General features: G+C 46.0%; 1 protein-coding gene across 5 annotated transcripts; it reads right to left on the reverse strand.

Annotated features, from left to right (window-relative positions):
• Window positions 1–475: 475 nt before the first annotated feature.
• Window positions 476–27,811, reverse strand: PTGES (prostaglandin E synthase). 5 transcript variants are annotated; one of them, XM_081178916.1, is made up of 5 exons: window positions 26,322–26,376; window positions 25,181–25,219; window positions 20,014–20,156; window positions 11,475–11,557; window positions 476–1,023 (listed from the first exon to the last, which is right to left on the reverse strand). In XM_081178916.1, exons 1-5 carry the CDS (start codon window positions 26,359–26,361, stop codon window positions 774–776), a joined length of 555 nt encoding a protein of 184 aa, XP_081035042.1. In that variant the 5' UTR covers window positions 26,362–26,376; the 3' UTR covers window positions 476–773. The 5 variants fall into 5 exon arrangements, with proteins under 5 accessions (XP_081035042.1, XP_081035041.1, XP_081035043.1 ...); XM_081178915.1 differs by lacking the exons at window positions 25,181–25,219; window positions 26,322–26,376 and adding an exon at window positions 27,682–27,811; XM_081178917.1 differs by lacking the exon at window positions 25,181–25,219.
• Window positions 27,812–27,869: the final 58 nt, after the last annotated feature.

Consider the following 27,869-nt stretch of genomic DNA (forward strand, 5'->3'; position numbering starts at 1 on the left):
CTTAGTGCAATCACTTTTTGCATTATTATTATTATTATTATTATTATTATTATTATTATTATTATTATTACTAATACTGTTAGGCTGTGTGTGCCAGATCCTCATCTACACCCCCAGCTGAATCTGAAAGCATTTAGTTCACATTGCATTCCATCTGCTCAGTCTTGCAGTATCTCCTTGGTGGGGCTGTTTCCTTATCCTTTAATCTCCCCTTCAACACAGAACAACTTCCTTACCAGCAAGCTTCTGCTGTGTCTAATTCCCCAAAACAATGTGCCAAGAATGAACTAGAGACACAGCCCGAGATGCAAACCAGGGCAGGGTTCTCCCTCCTTCCCACAGTACTCCACACAATCTGGAGGGCCAGATAAAGAGCTCTGGAGGGCCACCTCTCACCTCTGGAAGTCATGTCCACCAAGTTCTGTTCTAAGTGAAATCCCCCAGAGTTGAAATAGACAGCTTGGGACTAGCGAGATATTCTTTACTGCAATAAGTGTTTATTTATTTATCATTTTGTGGACCTGAACCTCTGCACCACATGCCCATCAGCAACAGAAAGGTGCCTCCCCTCCCAGGAGAGATCGCCAAGCAAAGTGTCCAGTCTGAAGATGACATGACTGAGAGTCCATCCAGGCAAAGAGATGCAGTGGTTTAGGTTGAAATGCACATCACCAGACCACAGCAAGGAAAAGGAAGAGCTTTATCCACCTCTTACAAACAAAGCCACTTGTCCATCTCGTTTCCCACCCCTTTCAAGTCTCAGATCAAAGCAATCACCAGGACTTGATGGCTGCAAAGAGTATCTGTAGGGCCATAGAGATGCAGGGAAGTTGGGCCACGCTGTAGGCCACTGAGCGCGTGGGAGCCCTGAGTTTCAGCAGGTAGGCCAAGGTGTGGACAATCCGGCCAACGAAGAAGATCAAGAAGTGGATCCGGGCTACAGTCAGGTTGGGGTCCAGAAGGGAGTAGATCGCACCGAGGAAGAGAAAGGGGTAAATGTTCTCCATATCGTTGAGATGAGCCCTGCGGAGAAAAAAAGGGGGGTAGAACCCAGATAATCATTTATCTATTTTAGATTAGGAAAGGTTCAGAAAATGGCAACCAAAATTATCCAGGGTGGAGGATAGAGATATTCCCCTATGTGGGAAGATCACAGCATTTGGGGGCTTTTTAGTTTGGAGAAAAGGTGCATAAGAGGAGAAATAAGTTTATATAATGGGACACGGGTGGCACTGTGGGTTAAACCACAGAGCCTAGGACTTGCCGATCAGAAGGTTGGCGGTTCGAATCCCCACGATGGGATGAGCTCCCGTTGCTCGGTCCCTGCTCCTGCCAACCTAGCAGTTCGAAAGCATGTCAAAAGTGCAAGTAGATAAATAGGTACCGCTCCGGTGGGAAGGGAAACGGCGTTTCCGTGCGCTGCTCTGGTTTGCCAGAAGCGGCTTAGTCATGCAGACCACATGACCCGGAAGCTGTACACTGGCTCCCTCAGCCAGTAAAGTGAGATGAGTGCGCAACCCCAGAGTCGGTCACAACTGGACCTAATGGTCAGGGGTCCCTTTACCTTTACCTTAAGTTTATATAATTAGGCATGGCATGGAGAAAGTTCTTGTAACACCAGAACTTGTGGAGATCCCATGAAGCTGAATGTTGTAAGATCCAGGACAGATAAAAGAAGGGACTTATTCATGCAGTGGATAGTTGAACTATGGAACTTGTTTCTGCAGGAGGCTATGATAGTCACCAACTTGAATGACTTTAAAAGAGGATATGGGACAAATTCATGAAGGCTGTCACTGGCTCCTAGCCACAGTTACTATACTCTGCCTCCATAGTCGGAGGAAGTCATGTTTCTGAATTCCAGTTGCTGGAAGCCATAGGAGAGCAGAGTGGTTCTCGTGCTTGAATCCTGCTTGTGGGCTGCCCACTGGGGCACCTGGCTGGCCAATGTGGGAACAAGAGGCTGGTTTAGGTGGTGGTCTATTGGCCTGATTCAGCAGGATTTATCACTCCCCTTCAGGAGTCTCAAAGCGGCTAACATTCTCCTTCCCTTCCTCCCCCACAACAAACACTCTATGAGGTGAGTGGGGCTGAGAGACTTCAAAGAAGTGTGACTGGCCCAAGGTCACCCAGCAGCTGCATGTGAAGGAGCAGGGAAGCAAACCCGGTTCACCAGATTACGAGTCTGCCGCTCTTAACCACTACACCACACTGCCTCTCTTTTCAAAGCAAACAGACCTGTTTGATGGATTTCATTGAAGTCTAGAATGCAGATATCAGTTGGATTACATGTCTATTTGTACAAACATGGGCACAATTTGGGGGAGAGACATTGAAAATTGTACAGAATCCTTATTTTAGTGGAAGTAGGTATACAATGTGTACAAATGAATTGCAAAGTTATCAAGCATTTTAAAAAGGTTGCACTCGCTTTTTAAAAAGTGTAGGGGGTGGGGAAGGAAACATCTCATTGTGTCAACATAGGGGGCTGCCTTAAATTAAATCAGACCATTGGTACATCTAGCTCAGTATTAGGTACATTGACTGGCAGTAGCTCTCAAGGGTTCCAGGTAAGGAGTCTTTCCCAGCCCTACCTGGAGATGCTGGGGACTGAACACAGGACCTCTTGGGTACAATGAAGTTATTCTGTCACTGAGCTATGGCCACATAAGAAGCCAGAGAACTTCTTTTTAAAATGTTTGGAAAATTCCCAAGCCTTGGTCAGGAAAGGGGAATAGTGGTTATTAACATCACTATTCCCAGCCAATTGGTGCTGTGCACCACCAGTTTTTGCTGGAGACTAAACTGGCCCTGGGATGCAGGTGGCGCTGTGGATTAAATCACAGAGCCTAGGGCTTGCGATCAGAAGGTCGGCGGTTCGAATCCCCGTGACGGGGTGAGCTCCCGTTGCTCGGTCCCTGCTCCTGCCAACCTAGCAGTTCGAAAGCACGTCAAAGGGCAAGTAGGTAAATAGGTACTGCTCTGGCGGGAAGGTAAACGGCATTTCTGTGCGCTGCTCTGGTTCGCCAGAAGCGGCTTAGTCATGCTGACCACATGACCTGGAAGCTCTACGCCAGCTCCCTCGGCCAATAAAGCGAGATGAGCGCCGCAACCCCAGAGTCGCCCGTGACTAGACCTAATGGTCAGGGGTCCCTTTACCTTTTTAAACTGGCCCCTCTCCTTTCCCACCTAGATCTTGAAGAGATGTTTGCCCATCTAGGCTTCATAACAATTGTGTTTTCAACAGCAGACACAAAACTCAGCACACATTTTACAAAACATGCAGATGTTGGGGGGGGGGAGATTTGACACCTACCTAGATGGGCCTAGGCAGATTCCATTTCTCCCCTGACACAACCCAGAGATGTCTGCCTACTTGGTGGGTACAGGCTAAACAAGCTCTATGAACAAGGGGGAAATTCCAGCACAATCTACCTTAGGTAGGTACAGTTGAACAACATGAGGCTGGTTTTAATAGGGTTATATAACAATAAGAAAGACGCACCCAAGTGACTGTTTGGGAATAAAGCCTCTACTGGCACCACTCCCAAACCGCAACTTTCAGACATGAATGGCTTTCCTTTTCACCCCAGAGGAAGGTCACCAGCTCAGACCTTGCCTCAACTGAATCAGCTTTCAAATCTCCTTCAATCACTCATTTTCAGATTCCAAAAGCTTTGTAGACTATCTTACAACTTGTAAGGTAGTCCACAAAGCTTTTGGAATCTGATAATAAATGCTCTGGGGCTTGGCATGATCTTCAATCGCCTAGAACAGGCACCCTCAACCTTTGCCCCTCCAGATGTTTTGGACTACAATTCCCATCATCCCTGACCACTGTTCCTGTTAGCTAGGGATCATGGGAGTTGTAGGCCAAAACATCTGGAGGGCCGCAGGTTGGGGGTGCCTGGCCCAGAAGGCAGAAGTGGGGGAGCATGGCCAGAAGAAGCAATGTATCTGAATTCCAGTTGCTGGAAATTGCAAGTGGGGAGAGTGATGCTATTGCACTTGGGTCCTGTTTGTGGGCTTTACTTTGGCACACCTGGCTGGCTTTTCTTGTTTTCCTATGCTCATACTAAGTCCCAACAATGAAAACATGAAATCACAGAAGACAAGACTTTGAGGACTATTAGCTGCAACGGCTACGTCCTCCCAGTTAGCCAGGAATCACAAGTAGGAAGAGTTTCTGATGCACTCAGGTTCTGCTTGTGGGCTTCTCATAATGTGCATCTGGTTGGCCACTGTGGGAAAAGGATGCTGGGCTGGATGGACCAATGGCCTGATCCAGCAGGGCTCACCTTATGATGTTACATGTGATGTCTTCTGATTGGCAGATGGACATGGATTGAGGCAAATGGCCTTGTAGGACACTACTAGCCCATGGGCAGGAGGTTTGCATTGAGGGAAATACATTCAGAAACGCACCCAGCAGGGTTCAGTTTATGTCTTTACGTTCTCCCTCCACTGTTGGAGGAAATATGCCTCTGAATGCCAGTTCCTGGGAATCACAAGTGGGGAGAGTTGCTGTCTCACTTAGGTCCTGCTTATGAGCTCTGTCCAGAAGCAAGTGCAGATTTAAAAAGAAATAAATTGATTCAGTGCTGCAAACAGACGAGAGTCAATTTCCCCAGACTTTTTTTTTTTTTTTTTTTGGTGTTGGTGGTGAGAATAGCAAAATCTGTCGCACGAATAATTATGCTTCATCCTATTTCAGCACTGCCTCAGCAGCTGTTTCCCCTCAAACCTACCCACCCAAACCTCCTGCCTCCATTGAGACCATGGAGTGGGGTTTAAGAACAGAAAGGACGTGGCTGCTGGATCAGACCAATAGCCCATCTAGGTCCAGCACCCTGTTCTCACAGTGGCTGACCAGAGGCTCCAGTGGGAAACCAGGAAGAAGAACCTGAGCACAACCACACTCTCCCCTCCTGTGGCTTCCAGCTACTGGAATTCAGATGCATTGCTTTCAGTTCCATTCCACAGGAGCCATTTGACAGCCAGCAACGTGGATGACTTTAAAACAGTTTACTATGAGGGACTTTCTTTTATCTGCCCTGAATCTCCCAACATTCAGTTTCCTTGGATGTCTATGAGTTCTCGTGTGATGAGAGAAGGAGAATTTTTCCTCTCTCTGCCCACTTCCTCCATGCCAGCCATTATTTCATAAACTTATATCGTGTCACCTCTTACTCGCATTTTATGTCAGCTGAAAATCCCTGAATGCTGCAAGCTTTCCTCACAGACGAGTTGCTCAACCCCTTGATCATTCTGGTGGCCCCTTTCTGAACCTTCTCCAACCCTGCAATATCCTTGTTGGGGGTGAGGGTGAACAGAACTGCACACAGCACACAGCTTGTGGTCATTTGCAGCGGCAAAAAATCTCAGGGAAAGCAGGCAACGGAACCCAAGCCTTCGCAGCTGGCTCCAATCACCGTGTCCTCATTAAGGCAAGATGTACGCACATGGATGGGATCGTTGCCATGGCAATGGCGTGGTTGCACCATTTCCTGGCTCCTTGGCCCCCCCTTTCTCTCCCTCCCCTTTCTGCATTTATGTATGCGCACACCTTGGCCACAACCCAGGGCTGCTAATGGGATTATGCATAAACAAGTCGTGCCACAAGCCATAACACCTCAATGGAACCATTTCCTGCCTTCAAGGGTCGGTGCAGATTAAGGGCCAAGTCTGGGGCTGTAGTGGGGGCGGAAGATGGTGGGGTCTAGAACGTTTATTTTAAAAGTCAACAACAGCAAAATAACTTTTGATGTCTTTGCTTGGCTTGTAGGGTGCAAGTTTCAGGAAGCACACAGCCCCCTGGGGACAAAATCTATAATGAAATGGACCAACGGAATTAAAGGAAAACAGTCGCTAAAAACTCTCCCTGGGTCACCAAGGAGGTCGTTTCCCTCTTGGCTGACAAGGAAGGAATGCAAGACACATTATGAATGTCCAGGAACCATAAGAAACTGCCTTATATGGACTTTGGCCCATCAAGCTCAGTACTGTCTACACTGGCTGGCAGGGGCTCTCCGGGGTTTCGGCAGGGAGTCTTTCCCCCCCAGCCCTTCCTGAAGATGCTACTGGGGTTTGAACCTGGGAGTTCCTGTGTGCAAAGCAAGTGCTCCATCACAGAGTCCTTTAAAAATGAAGTAAGAATGAGCCCAGTTTTCATGGTTCTGAAAAGGGAGCTAGATTAAACAAGAACATATGACACTGCCTTCTACAGAGTCAGACCATTGGTCCCTCTAGTTCAGTACAGTCTACCCAGACAAGCAGTGGCTCTCCAAAAGCCGCTCTGCCCCCCCCCCCCGCTTCAAGGAAGGAGAACTCAGTCAATTCCACCTTCTCTCTGTTTCTCTTTTTCCCAGTTCTAAGTGCTGCCCTCCACATTCCCACCTCATTTTGTACATTCTTTTCCTTCTTTTTAAGTCCTCAGCAATGGAGTGTGAATTTCTCCTAATAATAATATTATTACATGCAATTTTTGGGCAATACGTGCTGTCTATAAACCATACCTCTGCCATATTTATAGTTTCCCTTGATTCAACTCATTTTAGAACAATTTACCTTTGTATGTGCATTGTTTAAATTCACACTATTTGGCTGGAGAATTTGCATTGCAAAAACTTGAGAAGTGTACATTTAAAGGACAGACAATCCTGCAATTGTATAGTGGTACATTGGGTTAAGAACTTAATTCGTTCTGGAGGTCCTTTCTTAACCTGAAACTGTTCTTAACCTGAAGCACCACTTGAGCTAATGGGGCCTCCCGCTGCTGCCGCACCACCGGAGCACGATTTCTGTTCTCATCCTGAAGCAAAGTTCTTAACCCGAGGTACTATTTCTGGGTTAGCGGAGTCTGTAACCTGAAGCCTCTGTAAGCTGAAGTGTCTGTAACCTGAAGCGTATGTAACCCGAGGTACCACTGTAATAGGTTTTAAATGGTCTTAATTCTGAATCTTAATGTGTTGTAACCTTCACTGGAACCTGCTGGTGAATGGCAGGTAACAAATTAATATCACTGAAGAGTCTTAGAGGTTAGATGGGCAATGTCAGGGATTCTTTAGCTGTGATTACTGCATCGCAAGCGGTTAGACTAGATGGCCCTCCGGGTCCCTTCCAGCTCTTCAGTTCTATGATTCTATAGTGTTTAAGAAGACTGACAAGCTAGAAGGTGTGCAGAGGAGGGCAGCCAAGATGCTCAAGGGTCTGGAAGCCTCACATGGAGCACTTGTTCAGCCATGGAACAGATTCCCTGAAGGTAGTGGGCTCTCCTTCATTGGAGGTTTTGAAGCAGAGTTTGAATGGCTATCTGTCAGGGGTTATTTAGGCATGGTTTCTGCATTGCAGGGGGTTGGATTAGATGATCCTTGGGGTCCTTTCCAATTCTACAATTCTTTAATTCTGTAGTGTTTCAGAGGGTGAAAATTTGGTAGAGCTGCCGCTTCATGCAAACTGAATCTAATTTCTTTCCCCATCCCTAAAGAGGGTGAAGGGTCTTTTTTTGGGGGGGTAGGGAGTTATTTGCAATTACATGCTACCCTCCTGAAAGGATGAACCCCTGCCCACTCCTTAGAAGTCTGATTGCCTAGAGCATGTCGTATCCTGCCAATTATGGAAGTGAAAGGCCCCATCAAATCCTTTGCTTACATTCCAAACCCAGCTCTCATTCTCAAAGCAAACAGTGAGAGTTGTAAATCTCACCAGACCCGAAACACTTTTCCTGCGCTTCCTATGCCACAAAACACCCTCTCCTCTTCATGACCATAGGTTCAATAGCTCTGGGGAGGAACTTTTACCAGCTTTTAAAAATAAATAAATCAGCCACTCCTCACTTGGTCAGAGCTTTTCCTTCCCCTCTCCATGACAGATGAGGCTCACCCCACAATGAAAGGGAAAGCCATCACTCCATAGCAGAAAGATCTCCATTGATGTCAGCCAGCTGACACAACTCTTGACAGCCTGTTCCTGGCAGTAGGGAGTATTTAAGGTGCACTTAATCCTCCCCAACACAGAGAGAAATCAATTAACAGTGCTAGGCAGCTGCTACAGTTGTCAAAAGTGCCCACAGGTGATATACCTAGGTGACTCAAAGCTGCTGCTTATTTTTGGTGCCTGGATTGACAGCTGCCTAGGCTGGCCAAAAAAATTTCAGTGTGGCTAGGAGCGCATTGGAACACTGGGTGAAGAGACCCAGTGCTTCCCAGCTCCACGATCCAGTGACTCGCCTAGTTCCAGCACCCTGTTCTCCTGGTGGCCAATCAGATGCCCCAATGGAAAGCCCACAAGCAAGTCCTCCCCAGTTTTGTTCCCCAGCAACCTGACATTCAGAGGCAGGTAGCATATGGCCATCACAGCTAGTAGCCACCAATAGCTGTGTCCTCCATGAGTGGGTCCATTACCCTTAAAAAAAAATGTGTTGATGGGCATCACCACTGTCTTGTGGCTGCAAATGTCATAGTTTAATTAAGGGGGCAGAATTTATATGGAGCCATCAAGGCTTCTTGTTCTCTGTTGGGCTTCTTAAGGTGGGGAGTTTGCAAGCGTATAAGGCTGTAGGATTGGAAACCCACAACTCTATTAGCCTTTGCATCTATGACCAGCTGCTCCTCCCTCCCCCAAATCTGCTTTTGCACCATTTCCCTCTCTTAGCTATGCCCTCCCTACCCAGTCAACTCTGCTTCACCTCTTATCCTTTACAAAAGAAACAAAACAAAACAGGACTTCACGCTTTTCTTTGGAAGGAACGCAGGTGTTTGAAGCAAGCCAGTCACATGTTCTCAAGGGGATTTCAGGGCCAGCTGAACACCAGCGGCACTTAAGATTCCTGTTCAGACTAGTCCTGCAGCAGTGCATTTAGATTCAGAGGTCTGGATACTGAACCATCACACTACGAGGGCTGCAAGTGTCAAGCGCTTTGAGTCTGTTGTGTGGGGTGGGGTGGGCAAAGAGGGTCCTTCAGGCCACTTTCATCTGTGTGTCAAAAACATAAGAAGAGTCTTCTGCATCAGGCCATTGGCCCATCTAGTCCAGCATCCTGTTCTCACAGTGGCCAACTGGAAAGCAGCAAGCAGGATCCGAGCAGAAGAGCCCTCTCCCCTTCCCCTGTGGTTTCCAGCAACTGGTATTCAGAAGCATTAGAGCATAGCCCTCTTGGTTAGTAGCCCTCCATAGCCCTTTCCTCCATGCATTTGTCCAATCCTCTTTTAAAAACATCCAAGTTGATGGTCATCACTGCCTCCTGCAGAAGGGAGTTTCATAATTTACCTCTGTGCTGTAATTTTCAACTGTCCTGGGTCTTCCAACATTCAGCTTCACTGTACGCCCACAGAGTGGTGGTGTTACGAGAGAGGGGAGGGGGGATTTTCTCTCTCCACTTTCTCCAGGCTGTACATAATTCCGTAAACTTCTATCATGTTGCCTCTTACTTGCCTTTTCGCAAAACTTAAGTCCCAGACGCTGTCTATGGATTAAGACACTTGAGACCCACCTCACAGCAGTACCTCGGGTTACATATGCTTCAGGTTACATACGCTTCAGGTTACAGACTCCACTAACCCAGAAACAGTACCTTGGGTTAAGAACTTTGCTTCAGGATGAGAACAGAAATTGTGCTCCGGCGGCACGGCAGCAGCAGGAGGCCCCATTAGCTAAAGTGGTACCTCAGGTTAAGAACAGTTTCAGCTTAAGAACGGACCTCCAGAACAAATTAAGTTCTTAACCCGAGGTACCACTGTATTTATATCTGTGATTTTATATTGTTTTACACTCCTTTTTAATATTGTGTTTAAATTATTATAGCCTGCTGTGGGACCACCTTAGGGTGATGGGCGAGATAAAAGTAAAATAATTCACTGTTTAAGTTTGAGAGGTCAAGCCCAAACAGAATGTCTGTTTACTACCTGCTGTTATTGTATTATAACCTATAAAACCAATCTGGAGACAGGAGTCAAAGGGCAAAACAGTAGAAACCAAAGCCACCGTGGTGCAGTGGTTACAGTGTCAGACTAAGACCTGGGAGACCAGGGTTCGAATCCCCACTTGACCTGGAAGCTCACTGGGTGTTATCTTGGACAGTGCACTGCCTCTCTTAACCTAACCTACCTTACAGGGTTGTTGTGGGGATTAAATGAGGAGGGAGAGAACCACGTATGCCACTTTGAGATCCTCGGAGAAAAAAGGTAGGATATAAATGGCAATAAATAAAATAAAATAAATAAATCGGGCCAAAAACGGTTTGAAAAATAGTCCAAAATATTATCTCAGTTTGCATCTTTCTTTCTTTCTTTCTCTTTCTTTCTCTTTCTTTGGCTCCAAAAGCGCCAGATAACCTCTGTCTAAATATAGGTAGTTGTATCCAATGCCTGTCTTACTCAGAGTAAACCCACTTAAGTTAATGGGCACAACTAACTTAAGTCCACAAATTTCAGCAGGTAATACTCTGAGCAGAACCAACTCACAAGTTCTGTATGTTGAAACAATGCATAGTTTTAGCCTTACCATTATATGTTTTATCCTCCCTTCACCCTAAGACTGTGTCACTGGTGCTGGTACAGTTGTGTTTTTCATGGTAATTAGTTGTTGTTGTTTTTTAAAAGAACAAGAATGTTTTGTTTTTCTTTTGTTTTTTTAAAAAACTGCTACCAAACTGGATGGGAACCCTGCTGATCAATCTCAAGTAGATTAGTAGAGGAATTAACCATACCCTCCTTGAGGCAACAACTAATGAAGCCTTTCTGGGAGGAATGAGAGATGCAATTTCTGAGAAGTGCAAGCGTTTTTTAATTGGGCATTACGTACTAAAGATTTGCTCCTGCCTTCGGCCAATTTAATTTGCTGGTTTCCGCGCTGAAAAAGAACACTAGTTCTGTTCCACTTGCGTCTTTCCCTGGTCAAGCCAAGCAGCAAATTGTTTCTTTGGCATTCTTTGTATGTTTGTAAATAGATAGATTCTGTAGATATAGATACAGATACTGTATATAAAATTTCTGTGCTTAAGGGAAATTGAGATGTGATCTGTTGCATCTAGGGAAGAATTCTAAACTTTAAATGTCACTAGATGTGACTAAATCTTTTGCTGGAACTTCCTGCATTGCTGGAGGTTGGGACCAGAGACCCTTTGGGCCCCTTCCAATGCTAGAATTCTACAATTTTATTATACTATGATTCTATGACTTTCACCTCCATCCTCACTCAGGATGCACGAATCTGTCCATTTTGCCCCCCCTCCCCATTTCCCCAAACTTCTCCACAACTCTGGAGTGGCCTGTGGAGTTACCAATAATATGTCCTCAGTGATGCTAGGGGCTGCCAATCACATGGGAAGAGGGAAGGAACAACGCAAAGCAGCTTCAAAATCTACATCACTGGTTAGCCGTGGAAAGCAGAGCCAGCAATTGATTGGCTGAAGTGCAAGGGAAAGATGGCCTCCTAATGGTGCAAAGAGGAGTTTTGTTTTTATTTTTAAGACTCACCTGCGGCATCGCTCCACATCAGGGTCTTCCCTGTGGTACTGCAACCCTCCGTGCCTCAGAGCATCCTCCGGATTGGCAAATGCCTGGAGGAAAACAAGGATCAATTAGTAGATAGGTAGCCGTGTTGGTCTGCCATAGTCAAAATAAAAAAATTCCTTCCAGTAGCACCTTAAAGACCAACTAAGTTAGTTCTTGGTATGAGCTTTCGTGTGCATGCACACTTCTTCAGATACACAATTAGGATCAATTAGTTCACGGCAGGTTCATAATAAGAACTTTCTCCCTGCATCTCCCCACATTGTAAGCAGTTTTGCTAAAAGCACAATTGCTGACAGAAGTGAGGCACTTTTCGCATATCACACTTGTGCCAAGGTCAAGGTGTTACTATCAGTATATAAAGCCCTTAACAACTTGGGGCCAGTTCACCTGCAAGATTACCTTACCCCAAATCCGTCCGCTCAGCCGCTTTGATCTAAGGAACTAGCCCTGTTACAGGTACCATGTCATACCTGTCTTTAAACTTTGGAACTCCCTGCCTATTGATGTCAGGCCTCCACCTTTTCTGTACTTGTTTTGGTTTCTGTACTTAGAGTTGGTCTCTAAGGTGCTACTGGACAATTTTTTAATTAATTTAATTATTTTTATTTATTTTGACTGCATCAGACCAACACCTACCTACTTGTTTTGTTTAGACAAACCACCGAAAGCTGATGCAAATTTCAACCTGCTTTTGGTTTATTGTTATTTTAATTTTCCAAAAGGCTTAAATTAATTTTTCTTATTCCTTTGTCTATTTTGCAAATAGCTTTAAGGTTACTGTGTTTTGTTTTACAACCAAGCAGGGTATACATTTTAGGAAATAAATAAATACATTTTCCGATGGAGGAGCCATCAAGAGTGAAGCCTACCTGTTAGAATAATCTCTGGCTACACTGAGCCTTTCCTCAAGGCGAGCAAAGTTCTGTTTTACTTTGTTATTTCCTCCATGCACACTGGCCACAGACCACATACTTCCTGGAACAACAAAAACCCTTTGGGCAGATCCTGTCTTTGGTCAGGAGTTGGGGTAGCCTGGGTAGCCATTGGCACAAAGGAGGGCTGCTGGATCTGCAAAAACTCTCAAGGTTCACACAGGAGAAAAGGGTCCCTGAACAAGCCATCCAGGAACTCATGTCACAAATTGTGGGGAGGGGCCACAGCTCAGTGACAGAGCATCTGCACTGCATGCAGAAGGTCCTAGGTTCAATCCCAAGTGGCATCTCCAGGTAGGGCTGGGAGAGACACCTGATACCCCAGACAGTTGCTGCCAGCCAGTGTAGACAATACTGAGCTAGATGGAACATGTTTGACTTGGCATAAGGCATCTCCCTAGGCTCCTGTTTAATCTAGCCCTTTATTCACAGCCACATGAACTAGAATCTTGCTTCATTGCCTAAGGAATCCTGGGAACTGTTAAGGGTGTTGAGAGGAAATATGATAGCCATCTTCAAGTGTCTGAATGGCTGTCCCACGAAAGATGGAGCAAGCTTGTTTTCTCCCATTCTGGCGGGTAGGATCCAAATCAATGGCTTCAAATTGCAAAAAAGGAGATTCCGACTAAACATCAAGAAGAACTTTCTGGCAGTAAGAGCTGCTTGAAAGACTCTCATGAGAGGTGGGGACTCTCCTTCCTTGGAGGTTTTTAAGCAGAGGTTGGGTGGCCACCTGTCATGGATGCTCTAGCTGAGTTTTCTGCACTGCAGGGGCTTCGATTAGATGACCTTTGGTGTCTCTTCTGACACCACAATTCCATGAGTTGTCAGGACACCCCTATTCCCCCACAGAGCTACAACTATCAAAGTTCCCTGGGAAGAGAGATTGATGCAGAAATCCTGGGAGGGGAAATAGAGGTCTCCTAACAACTGGGTTAAACCACAGAGCCAAGGAATTGCCGATCAGAAGGTCGGCAGTTCGAATCCCCGCGACGGGGTGAGCTCCCGTTGCTTGGTCCCTAATCCTGCCAACCTAGCAGTTCAAAAGCACATCAAAGTGCAAGTGGATAAATAGGTACCGCTCCGGCAGGAAGGGAAATGGCGTTTCCGTGCGCTGCTCTGGTTCGCCAGAAGCGGCTTACTCATGCTGGTCACATGACCCGGAAGCTGTACGCTGGCTCCCTTGGCCAGTAAAGCGAGATGAGCGCTGCAACCCCAGAGTCGGCCATGACTGGACCTAATGGTCAGGGGTCCCTTTATCTTTAACAACTTTTAAGACCCTTAAAAAACTGCAGTTCCCAGGTTTTTTGGGGGGGAACACCATGGCTGTTTAACATAATATGATACTGCTTTAAATGAATTGTGTAGACAAGGCTCCGACAAACCCATACATTTGAAGCTCCCAAAGAATCCCCGAAGCTGCTGTTTGTTCAGGGTGCCAATACATAGTCTTTACCTAGCATTTGGTAGCTTCCTGTGTTTATTAAGGAAGACCTACAAGGCTATGAGGACTAGTTTCTTGCGTGCCAAACCACAATTTGGCAATCTGCCTTGTAACCTATTCGCAGGATTTTATGCGAATGAACTCAGCTCCAGAACATCTGACAGAGATGCCTGCAACTTCACACTTCAGGCATGAAAGTGCCAAGGTCTGGCCACTCCCAGGAGCAGCCTCGGGTCATAAGTGTCCTCTCAGCTCTAAAACATTCAAATTAATTACCAGCTTCCTTGAGGAAGTGGTGGAGACTGTGGAATGCTTACACTTGAAGCAAACTAGTCCCAGCAGAACCCCTTCAGGGAGTGCAGAAGCACTGATTGGCATTGCCCTCTGCAGATCGCACAACTTCTGATTGCAGGGATGGGGGAGAGAAGAGAAGGCAGGCTGGTGCATGAATGCTCCCCGCATGGAAAGGCAGTCTCCATGCAACAGGGAGAGGCTGGGGCAGAACCTTCCCCCCCCCCATATCCCAGTTTGCCAAGTGTGCAGAATTTTTTTTATATGGGAAGTATTGATTCATTCTTTTAATTTATGCTAGATTGAATGTATAAACGTGTTTCTTGCTTCAGATATTGTAAGATACTTTGAGTCGCCATGGCAAAAAAGTGACCAATAAATTTAATTAATAATTATAATTGGAACAACAAGGGATGGGTGAATATGCCATAGTTGGTTTCTCCAGTTTTCTCCTTTTCCCTGTCTTAAATTCACTTCTCCACTTTTCCACAGCAGCTTGCAATTTATTTATTTACTTTTAAAAGCCCTCATTTTAATAACCCAGCATCTTAATATGAATTCCTCCAACACACACACACACACACACACACACACACACACACACACACACATTTCTTCATGAAACTTTGTCAAACTCATTATTCTTTTCTGCAAAGAATATTTCCCCATATATTTATATCCCCCCCAATATGATACATTTCCGCACATTATTTTTGTGAACATATGCATTTTTTTGCACGTTTCCCCCAGATGTGGGAATTTTCAGGCAGATTACCTGGCTGGGAAACTGCAAAAATGCAGAGATGTGCAGTTTTGGTTCCCTTACTGTTTGTAAAGCACACATTAGGTAGATTTGCCTTTTAAATGCAAACAGAATTGAAATTATACCCCCCCATCCCTACTCTGAACCTGCTACCGCCCCTTGCATGTTGAAGTAACATATTTCCGAAAAACACCGCCAGCTGGTTTTACAAACTGGCCAAATACAGTTTATGTATTCAGTGCAGCAAGAGATGGTGCCTCTGAGTTATTTTCTAGCATTCTACATGTGGGGAAAGGCTGGGTTGGCTTGCAAGCTTTCTACAAGTGTGGGGCTGGTGGGGGGGGGGGGAGCAACTAAATATGCAATCCCAGCCAGCTCAAAGCTTTAGCCCTCAATTCTGTTCATTTTGTAACTCAGCCTCAGAGACAGAAGATGTGAGATGTCTTCAGACTGTGCTCAAAGACGGATGTTTTAAAGTATTTTCCCCACTCCAGGAGATTATGAGCTTTACAGAGAGTGTATAATAAAAAGTGAAGATTGCTTCTTCCCATTCCAACAGGCTTTTATCAGCATTTTGGGAGATTTAGTAGAACATTCCACCCAACATCACTGGCTGCATGGCTGTGTCTGTGCCTGATGATTTCCCACAACTGTCTCAGGTTTGTTGCACCACCTAATGCAAGGTGGCAGTCTCTTATGAATAAACCCCAGGTTGTGAAAGGAGTTCCATAAGCCATGCTCTTTAAAACATTCCAAAAGAATATTAAAACAACTACCACCTCCAATAAGTCCACAGCTTAAACTGCAGTAAAATCCTGTTTTGGTATTCCAGTTACAGTCACCATTTTGGGTTTCTTAATTTGAAACAGTCAGGATTAGATTATTTCTGGTTGCCTTTTCATTAAAAGTTCCAGGCATTGCTTGCATCACAACTGCAGAGGTTTTGGCATTGGATCACTTCCAGTTTCTTAAAAGATCCAGCACCTAATCCTGGATGTTGCAACAATCTGTTTTGAAAACGGAGAATGTACAGACCCTGTTTGGAAGCTAGCAAGTGTCCATTGGAAGCCAGCTCACTATTTTGAATACAAGCATCTCAATTCCTTTCCAAGACAAAGTTCTTTTAAAAGAATGATGACAAGGATGATTTTGAAAGCCTGGAGCTATCCAAGGCCATTGGCTAACCCTGGTTGACAATTGTCCAGATTCCCCTTCAAATCCCTGAAGGAGTTGTTTTGCAACTATTTGGGATTTTTCTAAAAATGAATTATAATGTGAATTATTGATGGATAATTTGCATCACTTTTAACATTTCAGGAAAGCACTGAAACCTGGAGGGAGTGGTCAGATATCAAACAAAGAGTCTACTGAGAATGGACCCACTGAAATTAAGAGACCTGAGTTATTAGTCATGGCCATTATCTTCAATGGGTCTACTCTAAGTAGGACTAGCATTGACCACAATCCCTGAAGTTTAAACTTCCTTTTCTCTCTGATGGGTGATGTTTTGCAGCCTGAAGGTCACATTCCCTCCAGAGCAGTCTTCAGTGGGCTGCATACCTTTGGTGGGCCTGGACAGAGGGAAAAGTGGGTGCAGAGACTGACTTTCTACTGTAGCCTAGGTTCAACTCACACAACTTTCAGAGACTTGTATATGCAAACACACACCACTCTCTTCAGCACCCACCCAAAAGCAATACAGATTTATGGTTCCCCCACAATGAATACTGTATTGTTTTGGAGCGGGTGCAATAGGAATAATAGGATAAGGAAAAGATTGTCAGGAAAGACTGGGGAATGTCACCTGCTCCTCAGATATGTCCCCGTTACCCCAAAGACTGTTGGTATGGTGGGCTTCTGCCCACTCTCCACAGTGGAATTTTTGTGGGAACTCTGCCTCCTCTCCCTGGAAAACAGATCTCTCCATTTACTTGCGTAGGGAAAGGGGTGTTGGGGTGAACCTTGCGCCCCCCAGCATAATCCACATGGGGGAGGGAATAGTTTTTAATCCCTCCACCGAATCATTAGGTGGAAAATAGTTCATTATGATTAAAATCTAGAGCTGTTCATCAAACAGTTTTCTGCTCCGCTACTCCTATTTTGGTTGAGCTCAGTTAGCTTTCCCTAGTTAGCTTGGTTTTGTTATACTGAAAACTAAAAACGAAAATTCAGACATCGCATAAAAATGGAACATTTGCTTTATCCCCCAGCTCTACAAAACAACTTGGGACCTTGGGGAGGCACCATGCCTGGTTAATGGCTTGATCCAACTTTGACACACAGAAACCTCCACAAAATCCCCCTATTTGCTTTGTAATTTGGGAAGTGGGCAGTTGGCCATGAACCCTCTCCCCCAACACACAGTGCAGATTTGGGCACCATCTGAAGTGGGTCCAAAAAGAGATCAACTGTGTTCTGGTTTGTTTTATTGCATCCTAGACAACCACCTATAACTGCAGAACATAGCAGTTCCAAATAACAAGAAGTGAAAGCTAGATTTCCAAGAAGTACTTGAGAAGGCATTCCTTCCCTTTAGGGAACAGGAAAGAAACTACAGCTTTTTTAAAAAAAGAGAAAACAAACTCATTATTTTTAACATCACTCAAACTTCCGCTAAGCAGAAGTCCCGCTAAGAACATCAGAAGTATGGACAGAAGTCAGGCTAGTAGCCCGTCTAGCCAGCCACCTGCTCTCTCAGTGGCCAAAAAGATGTGCATTATGGGAAACCTACAAGCAGGACCAGAGCACAAGGGCGCTCTCCCCTTCTGTGGTTTCCAGCAACTGAGATAGAGAGAGACATACTGCAGCGCAAGGCAGCAGCAACAATTCTAGGCTGAATCAAGTCTAGTATAGTGGTACCTCTGGTTGCGAACGGGATCCATTCCGGAGGCCCATTCGCAATATGAAAAAGAACGCAAACCGCAGCGGCACTTCTGCGCACGTGTGGGTTGCGACTTGCCACTTCTGTGCATGCGCGTGGCATCCTTTTGCGCTTCTGCGCATGCGCGAGCGGCGAAACCAGGAAGTAACCCTTTCCAGTACTTCCAGGTCGCTGCGGGACATAACTTGAAAGAACGTAACATGAAGCAAACGTAACATGAGGTATGACTGTATCCAGATCAAGGAAAGTAATAGTACTGCTCTATTCTGCCTTGATCAGCTCCCCTGCTCCCACTGGAATCTTGCGCCCAGTTCTGGGCAACACAATTTCAGAATGATATTGACAAGCTGGGAGATGAGGCAGAGGAGGGCGACCAAGATGATAAAATGTCTGGAAACTAAGCCTTACAAGGAACATTGAGGAAGTTGGGTATGTTTAACTTGGAGAAGAGAAGACTGAGAGGTGACCCAATAACTATCTTCAAATACAGTGGTACCTCGTGTTACGTACTTAATCCATTCTGGAGGTCCGTTTGTAACAGGAAACTGCTTGTAACATGAGGCGCGCTTTCGCTAATGCCGCCTCCCACTGCTGCCGCACCACCGGAGTGTGACTTCCGCTCACATCCCGGGGGAAAAGGTCACAAGGGGCACCTACTTCCGGGTTAGAGGAATGCGTAACCCGCAGCATTCGTAAGGGGGACGGTACATAACACGAGGTACCACTGTATCTGAAAGGCTGCCACATGGAAAATGGTTGAAGCTTGTTTTCTGATGCTGCAGAGGGCAGGACCTCAACCAATGGATCCAAATGATGAGAAAGATGATTCCAACTAAACATTAGGTAGAATTTTCTGATAGCAAGAGCCATTTGAGGGTGGAACAGACTCCCTGGGAAGGCGGTGAACAATCCTCCATTGGATGTTTTTAAACAGAGATTGGATAGCTGTCTGTCAAGGGTTTCTTTGGCTACGAGTCCTGCATTGCTGGGTGTTGGACTAGATGACCCATGGAGAGTCCCCACGGTTCTATGATCCTATGATCTGTGCACAGGATAGTATATAAGTGGTTATTCACAATCCTGCTTTCAACATTGCAAAAGTTTCAGGGTGGCCAGACTGCTTCATCCCCAGTCAATGCTATATAACTCAAGAGTGCACCTCCAAATGTCAATAAAACTGCTGGGCAAGCATAGCAAAATAACTAATAAGGTGGAATGATGTGTAGACAGTCATTTCCCCCCTGCAAATTTCCTTTGTTGGTGTTATCATTACTACAACTGTAAAGGCAATTGAAATCCTCCTTCTTGGGGTGGGGTGGGGAAGAATGCACACCATAGATGCTGTCTACCGAACTGGCTGAAGGAGTTAACTTTGCACAGCAATCAGAAGAATGATCACCCATTTAAGATTTGGAAGAGCTTTCAGCAATGTTTTTCTTCAGGCTGCTCACCACTACTCTGCCTTGGTCATCATTCTAAGGGGGCTGATTTAGCTCTGTGTAAAGTTGTCATGTGAACACAAAAACACATTCGGATTGTGTGGCTTCTACACTATTGGCAATCCTGCTCCAATGGAACAAAAATCAGATTAAAAACAAGAGACCTGGTTCTAAATTAGTTACAGGAGTGTCAACTTCACCATATATTGGCAAATTAGTCACTTAAAATGCCTGCTACTAGATCCTTGACTAATTTTGAATCTACTGAACTGAATCAAGGACACGGAAGCAAAACACGGGTCTCTATTATTTATGAAGAGCTCCAGGTGCTCACCATTGGTCCCTTGGTGGGACTTAAAAGTTACTGGAACAAGGATTTAAATATTCAAATAGAAGAATCTGAAAGATGGGTTATCTGTTTTTTTTATTTTAACACCTCAAAACCCCCCATCAAATTCTGATTGGGAAGTCTCTCATAAAAATTCCACAACCTGTTTAACATTTCTGGTTTCCCTTTTTCTTTTTTGCAAAGTGTGTTCAAAGCCCAGTTTGGGGGGAAATGTAAACAGATGCAAGACAGAGAAAGCTAAACAGTGGCATCTAGTAAATGCATGAAATGAGATCACAACTTGCTGCAAAATACCAAAAAGTTAAAGAGAACCATTTTCAAAAGCCACATAGAGGGTACAAACTCCTTCTACAATCACACAAGTGCCATTATTTTTTTTAAAAAAAGAATGACTTGCCTACCTTTTTGCGAAGTCTCACTTGCCCTGTTATGACGGCTACAGCATACATCTTTATGACCAAAAGGGTGCCAAAGAATATGAAAGACACGAAGGCTTCATTCTCCATCATTTTCTGCATGGGAAGCGAAGAATCGATGCTGTTTCCTGAGAGAGTGGGGTGGGGTGGAGAGAGAAACAGACAGAGAGACAGAGATCTGGAGCTCGTTTTTCCTTCTGAGGTCTGAAAACTAGTGCCAGATTATATCATGTAAGAAAGGGGTTGGATCAACATTAATCACCAGATCTACTCTTCGGATGGAGCCTCTACCAGTCAGCATTGCAACATGCAACCCTTTGGATTTATATTCAGAAGTTCCATTATTTGTTTATTTGTTGTTGCTGCTGCTGTTGCTCCCCACCCTTCACCATCAGGTGAATTTAAAATTCAGTATTACAAACCGTTTAAAACAAGTTACAATCACAGGAAGGGGGTGGGTCCTGAAAACCTATATTCCAGATGCAATGGCTATAAGCCAGGATAACTATGCTCTGCTTCCACAATCAGAGGCAGGAATGCTTATGAATAGCAGTTGCTATTCATAACACAGGAGCCGAGTTAGGGCTATTGTGCTCTGATCCTGCCTGCAGGTTTCCCATTGGGGGATCTCACTGGCTGCTGTGAGAACTGGATGCTGGACTAGATGGGCCATTGGCCTGAGCTTGTAAAGCTGCTCATATGGAAGACTATTGTGATAGCAGAACCTCCATGCTCAAAGACAGTCTACCTTTGTATGCCAGATAATGGGGAACAACAGTTGCACTCAGGTCTTGCTTGGGGACATCCCATAATGGGCATTTGGTTGGTCACTATGAGGACAGGATGCTGGATTCGATGGGCCATGGGCTTGATCCAGCAGGGCTCTTCTCATGTTCTTAGGTGTCCAAGGTTAGGGTAAAGAGGGGTGTCTTTGACATATGATGGACACTGTCCAATGAAGATGTCAGATGCACCTCTGTGGGGATGAAGTTCCACAACTTAGGTGCTGCCACAAATAAGTTCCTCTCTGGGGCTGCCAGCATCCTGAATGCCTCAGGACAGTAGACCCCCTCTGCTGATCTTAACACCCAAGAGGGTGGTGGTGGTGGAGAACTCTCAGATCTTTGCTGCCCAAGTTGTTGAGGGCTTTAAACACAAATGTGAACACCTTGAATCGGGCCCAGAAATAGACTGGCAATCAGGAAAAGAGAGCAGAGAATCACTGCTTAAGGCAGGCACCCCCAAACTCAGCCCTCCAGATGTTTTGGGACTACAATTCCAGTCATCCCTGACCACTGGTCCTGTTAGCCAGGGATGATGGGAGTTGTAGTCCCAAAACATCTGGAGGGCTGAGTTTGGAGATGCCAGGCTTAAGGCAAACAAACCACACAGGTTTAAGATTAACCACCACCTCCTTTAAGTGTCAGGGGTTGGGCAAGATTTAGAGGCATGGCAGTTCTATAGCATGCAGACCTTCCAAGTGTCCCTTTTCCAGGGTAATCCCAGATTTACAGAAGCCATCCCGGTTTCTGATTTGATCCCAGAATGCCCCACTTTTCATTAGGATGTCCCTATTTTCATTGGAGAAATGTTGGAGGGTATGGAGTTATCTGACCCTCCCAGCTATCCCTGTATAGGGAAGGTTTTTATTTTTAAAAATGTTCAATGTTTTATTATGTTTTTATATATGTTGAAAGCCTCCCCGAGTGGCAACCCAGTCAGATGCGTGGAATATAAATAGTAATTCCCCCCCCCCATTTTTATGGAATAGGACTTTCCTATTTTCATCAGAGAAATGTTGGAGGGGAGGAACATGTTGCTTGCAAACAGCGATTCTCTTAAGAACATTGTGGTTTTTTGAGAAACTCAAGGTTAATCACCGAGACTCGTGAAATTCTGGCTAGACCATGGTTGCAGACATGCCAGTCACCTTTCTCTGAAATCTGTAACTGCAATGGCAATGGAGGGCATTGCGCAATAACATCATGCCCACAGAGAGAGCAACATCAGGTTAGCATTCCCAAGATGCGCCTTCAAACAGAGCTAAGGAACATTTAGACCTCAAGAAGTGGGTGGTACTCCATGCTCCCCGTCCCTTTTCTAAGGGGCACCCCCTCCCCTTCATGCAAGAGATGCTCCTGATTTAAAAAAGGCATTGCCTCATGGGGGGTGGGTGGGGGCGGGGAACGCCTCTCCTAAGGTGGCCCACCACATATTCATTGGAACCCAATTCCCATCAGCCCCAGCCACCATGGCAAACAGTCCAGGAATGATGGGAGTTTGAGTCCAAAGACACCTGGAGAGTCACAGCTTATCCTGTCCTGCCTGAAAATCCTCTGGAATGCATTGGGGTTTCGTGGCTGCAGTTAGGGGGCTCTTTAACAAGACAGGGCTTGTCATGGAACAACTTGCAAAGGATTCCCAGAAAATCAGCCAACACAGAAGTTCCTTAAATAAATCTGCATATAAGGTGTGGAGAGCCTCCGGCCCAAAATACGTTTCTGGACTGCAACTCCCATCAGCCCCAGCAGGCATGGGTCCCCACACCAGTGGCAGACCTTGGGGTCTCAAATTTCAGTGCCCAGTACAGCTGACACCTGGCCTACAGGGACAGCCAGAAGCTCACCAGGATGTCAGGCAATAGTACTGTATCTCCTAAGCCTGGCTTCTTCTGCATGTAAAACACATTATCTGCCACTGAGCTATGACCCTTCCCATGAAAATAAGATTCTAGTCCTCATAACAGTGGCACCCCCAGAGTCTCTCACCACTCAGAGATCTGGAGCAGGCTACAATGTGATTTTATGGGAAAGGACCATAGCTCTGTGGTAGAGTATCTGCCTCGCATGCAGAAAGTCCATGATTCAGTCCCCGGCCTTGCCAGGTAGTTCCAGGAATGTTCCCTGCCTGAAATCCCAGACAGCTGCTGCCAGTCAGTGTAGACAGTACTGAGCTAGATGAACCCAGCCATCTGTCTCTGCTTCCTGTGCTGATTCAGCTTTTTATTCAGAACAACAGGGACTAGAATTTTACTTTATTTTTTTAAGGGGAAGTGCACAGCTCTGCGTTAGAGCACCTGCCTTGCTTGCAGAATGCCCCTGCTTCAGTCCCCTGTGGCATCTCCAGGTAGGGCTGGGAAACATTTTGCCCCATCAACTTCTGTCAGCCAGCACCAGACAGCCTCCTTGATTACAACCAATCAGGGAGCCACTCTATTAAGTAGTGGGTGGACATAGCAGATGACACAGAGCTTTCTCCAAGTAGTTCTTTATAAGTACAGTGGTACCTCGGGTTACATACGCTTCAGGTTACATACGCTTCAGGTTACAGACTCCGCTAACCCAGAAATAGTGCTTCAGGTTAAGAACTTTGCTTCAGGATGAGAACAGAAATCGCATGGCAGCAGCAGCAGGAGGCCCCATTAGCTAAAGTGGTGCTTCAGGTTAAGAACAGTTTCAGGTTAAGTACGGACCTCCAGAAGGCATTAAGTACTTAACCCGAGGTACCACTGTAAGCTGGAACTGAACTGAACAGCAAACAGCTCAGTTGGCCTGCTTTTATAGGCAACCCCCCTGTCAACATTGTAACATCAAAAGCCCAGGGTTTCCTGCCTAAATTAATTTACGTGGACCTGAGTTAAAACTATATACAGTGGGACCTCTGGATGCGAACGGGATCCATTCTGGAGCTCTGTTTGCATCCTGAGCAGAACGCACGCCGCGTCTGCATGTGCGTTGGTCACGATTTGCCGCTTCTGCGCATGCACGTGATGTCATTTAGAGCATCTGCACATGCGTCAGCAGTGAAACCCGGAAGTAACTCGTTCCGTTACATCCGGGTCGCCGCAGAACACAACTTGAAAATGCTCAACCTGAAGCGTATTTAACCCGAGGTATGACTGTACACAATACCCCTGGTGGCTAGGGTGAGAACTTCAATACATAACACACTCTCCCTGTCATTGTCTCTGACTCTTCTTACTAGCCTGCTTTCCAGTCTACTGGTCCTGATGGGCACCAAGAGAGCCTCAGAGCCCACCCATAGGGCCCAAGTACCACAAACCTCACTTGGTGCAAGAACCCAACAGGCAATACAATCCTGACATGTTCTGCCATATAGTCAGCCAATCCCAAAAGGAAATGACCCATAAGGAAAGGGGGGATATGGATGGCGGGAAAGAAATAGACAAGCTTAGATGTTGGTGGAAGGGTGGCAGCCAACAGCTGAGAGCGCTCCTGCCCCTTTAACAGATATGCAAAGGAAAACCTTACAGCAAGTGTGGCTTTCCACCTACTGAAAAAAAAGTCCTCTTCTGCCCAGGTGTTAAAGGGGCAGGAGTGCTCTCTGCTTTTCACACCTGGCCAGTTTCCTTGATTGCATGCATGGACACCCCACTTGTTCCTCCAAGGAGCTCAAGGTGGCATCCATGTTCCTCCTCATTTAATGCCCACACCAACCCTGCCAGGTATTGTAAAAAGTCATTGGAAGGGCAAGGTCCAAGTTTGGGGTGTGTGCTCTTTGGTGAGAGAACCCTGGCAGAGGTTTAACATGGCCAAGCATGCAGCAAAGAAAAGTGTGGAAATATAAGCTGTAAAACCTTTAACACATGCCTTTAACGTATCCCACTTGCCGAGCACAGATAGACCACATGTTTAGTCCTTTCCCTTCACTCAGACAAAGAGATGGAAGAGGCAAGCAACAGCAGCAGGTGGTTCCAGAGGGAAACAGAGCAACATTTAACTAGCCCAGGGAACTTGGCAGTTGCTCAACAATGGAAAGCTCCACTGCCAGCCCCAGACTGAACTTCCAGAGGCCCCAAGGTATAAACTAAAACGCTGAAGCTTTACAATTCACACACCCATAAAGAACAATTTCTCTCTCTAAAAGAGAGAGGAGTAAGAAAATAGGGGGTGGCCCCTGGTCAACAAAAGGCAGTTATAAAACAGGGGGTGGGGGTGTTTGCAAGATTGCAGCATTTTGGAAAACACTGCCTTGCTTCCCTTGCTAATTTGTTTTGCAAATGAATTCCTGATGTGACATTCTGGAGCAGAGAAAGCATCCCTCATGCTTGGCTCCCAGACAAAAGTTGCATTCCAAGACTGAGGGGTGGGGGGTGGGGGAGCAAGTGGATCCCAGCCAATAACACACTTACCACTAGAATGGATTGAGAGTAGGAGCGACAGCAACTTTCCTATAAGAAGAACCACATCCCTGATTACTTCAGGATAAACACAGCTCAGCCATTCAGCAAAGGACTCCTCCAGCTGCTCTGATAGCAGGCTCTGATATAGGGGTGGGAAGCTGTCACGTGTACCTCTTCTCCAGCCAAACAGAAGAAGAGGGAGGGGAACCACTGAGATACTTGTCATGCAAAGTTTCCATTTACCTCTTCACAGGGGTGCCCCCACAAACCATAGTTAGTTTGGGGTATCGCCCATTTGCATAGCTCACACAGAAGCCCAAGGCTCAGCACCCAAAGCATTTCCAGGTGGGGCAGGGAATGAACCCTCTATGAAACCCTGGAGAGCTGCTGCCAGTCAGTGTAGGTAATATAAAGCTAGATGGGGAAATTGTCCAACTTTGTGTAAGGCAGCTTCCTGTGCTCCTGTTTAAAGCAGCCTTTAAATCTGAACCATAAGGTACACCTGCTTGGTGTACATAAAGTCTCAGGTTCAATCCCTAACAACATCTCCAGATAGGACTGGGAATGACCCCTGCCTGAAACCACAGAGAGTCACTGCCAGTCAGTGTCGACAGTGCGGATCTAGATGTCATAACAACAGCAAGTGGACATTTTCACCTCTGCTCTTTAAAAGCAGGAAGAACATTGAACCTGGTACCTTCTGCATCCAGTCCAGATGCTCTATCACTGAACAGATCGAGCAAATTAGGTAGATTTCCACTCGTAGCTGTCAACTTTTCCTTTTTCTTGCAAGGAATCCTATTCGGAATAAGAGAATTTACCTTAAAAAAGGGAAACTTTGACAGCTAAGTTTCCACTAAATTAACCCCCCCACACACACACACTTAATACATTTAAGTGAAGATTGAACCTGGAACCTTTTGTATGCAAAGGCTATGCTGCACCACTGAGCTACAGTACTTAGAAAATTAAATAAGATTTTAGTCCTCATGTTTCTGAACCAAAGGCTGAATTGAATAGGAACATAGGAAGCCACCTGATACCGATTCAGAATATTGGTCCATCTGACTCAGTATTGTCTGCACTGAATGGCAATGGCTTTTTGGGGGAGGGAGGGGTGTTAAAGCAGGGAGGGTTCTTCCAGACCTACCTGGGAGAGGTTCTAAGAGCTGAACCTGGGGCTTCTGCATGCGCAGGCCAACAGCTGAACAGACTGGGGGTTTGACTCAGTACAAAGTGGCTTCCTTATCTGCTCATCTCTCAGTAGATCACAATCTAACTTCTGCCCCTCCCCTTCTGGATGGTGTTTGCCGCTTCACACACAGCAGCTGCTGGTGACTGTTTTGAATCCTGGCTAAACCTGTCCTGGGACCATGTTTTTCCAGCTTATCTTTAACAAAATGAACAATCACCCTCTTGGTGTTTATATCAAGGGAAGATAGGCTATTGGAGGGTGAATGAACAGAGGGGTCGTTAATTTGCTTTCAGCAAAAAGCCTTACTATTCTGTATATATACACACCAACCCCTCTCTTGAATGCCTTGTTATTACTGCATTATGATGGATATCGATTTCAACGCTGCAAAAAAAGAATTGCCGTATTTTTCGCACCATAGGGCGCACCTGACCATAGGGCGCACCTAGTTTTTAGAGGAGGAAAACACACAAAAAATATTCTGAATCAAATGTTGCACTAAACTATTTAAAGCAGCAAAGCAGGTGGCTCCTGTCCGCTTTGCTGCTTTAAACTGAGCCTCAGAGGAGGGTAGGAAGGGGAACCATGGCTTATCTAAGTCCAGTTAATAATGCTGAGCCTGACCTATGGCCATTGAGATTAGCCTGGCCGTCTCAGTGGAAATCTGGGGAGGCTGGGGTGGACTTTCAGTGGTCAAAGTGTGGTTGTGTCTTCCTGCCCGGCATCTATTTCCTGCCCTCTTTCCCCCCTGCACCCCTGCACCCTGCTTTGAGGGAAGGAAGCGGAGCCATGGATCCTCTGCTCGCAACTGCAGTGGATTCCCTCCACTTTGAAGCAGGAAAGTGGGAGAGGAGCTGCTTACATGAGTGTAAGCTGCTCCCCTCCCACTTTGCTGCTTCAAAGGGAGCCGGGGAGGAGGGAATCCGCTGCAGCTTCCCCCACCTCCTGGAGAGCCCACAGAAGCCGTGAGCTCTTTAAAGGGGCTGCACGGCTTCTCCTGGCTTTTCTACGAGGTGGGAGAAGGGACTGGTGCAGCCAGTCAGTCCCTTCTCCCTCCTGGGGAAAAGCCCACAAGAGCGCACAAAGCTTGTGTGCAGCTCTTGGGGGCTTTTCACGCCTGCCTCCCCCCCCCTGCATTCGCTCCCTAGGACGCACACGCATTTTCCCTTGCTTTTTAGGAGGCAAAAAGTGCATCCTATAGAGCAAAAAATACAGTAAGCTACAGGAGGGACCGTTCCTAAAACTGCATTCCTTAATGCTGCCACCTGCTGGAGAAAGCCCTCCTTTTTAAAATTGCATCCACTTCGGCTCCTACCTGTTAGGAAAAGGAAAGAGTAGGTAATAAGAACCTCAGGGTTCAGGAGAGCCTTGCCTGGGTTTATCCCCTCACCACAGCTCCATGAGGATGGGGGAGCAGGGCCCAAAATCATCCAGCCGAGTTGATATAGCTTTGCAGCTAATAGAGCGAGTTCCGCATCAATAAGTCCCTGCTTGAATCTTGCT

Source organism: Podarcis bocagei, assembly GCF_964188305.1.
Source record: "Podarcis bocagei genome assembly, chromosome: Z".
NCBI classification, from domain to species: domain Eukaryota; kingdom Metazoa; phylum Chordata; class Lepidosauria; order Squamata; family Lacertidae; genus Podarcis; species Podarcis bocagei.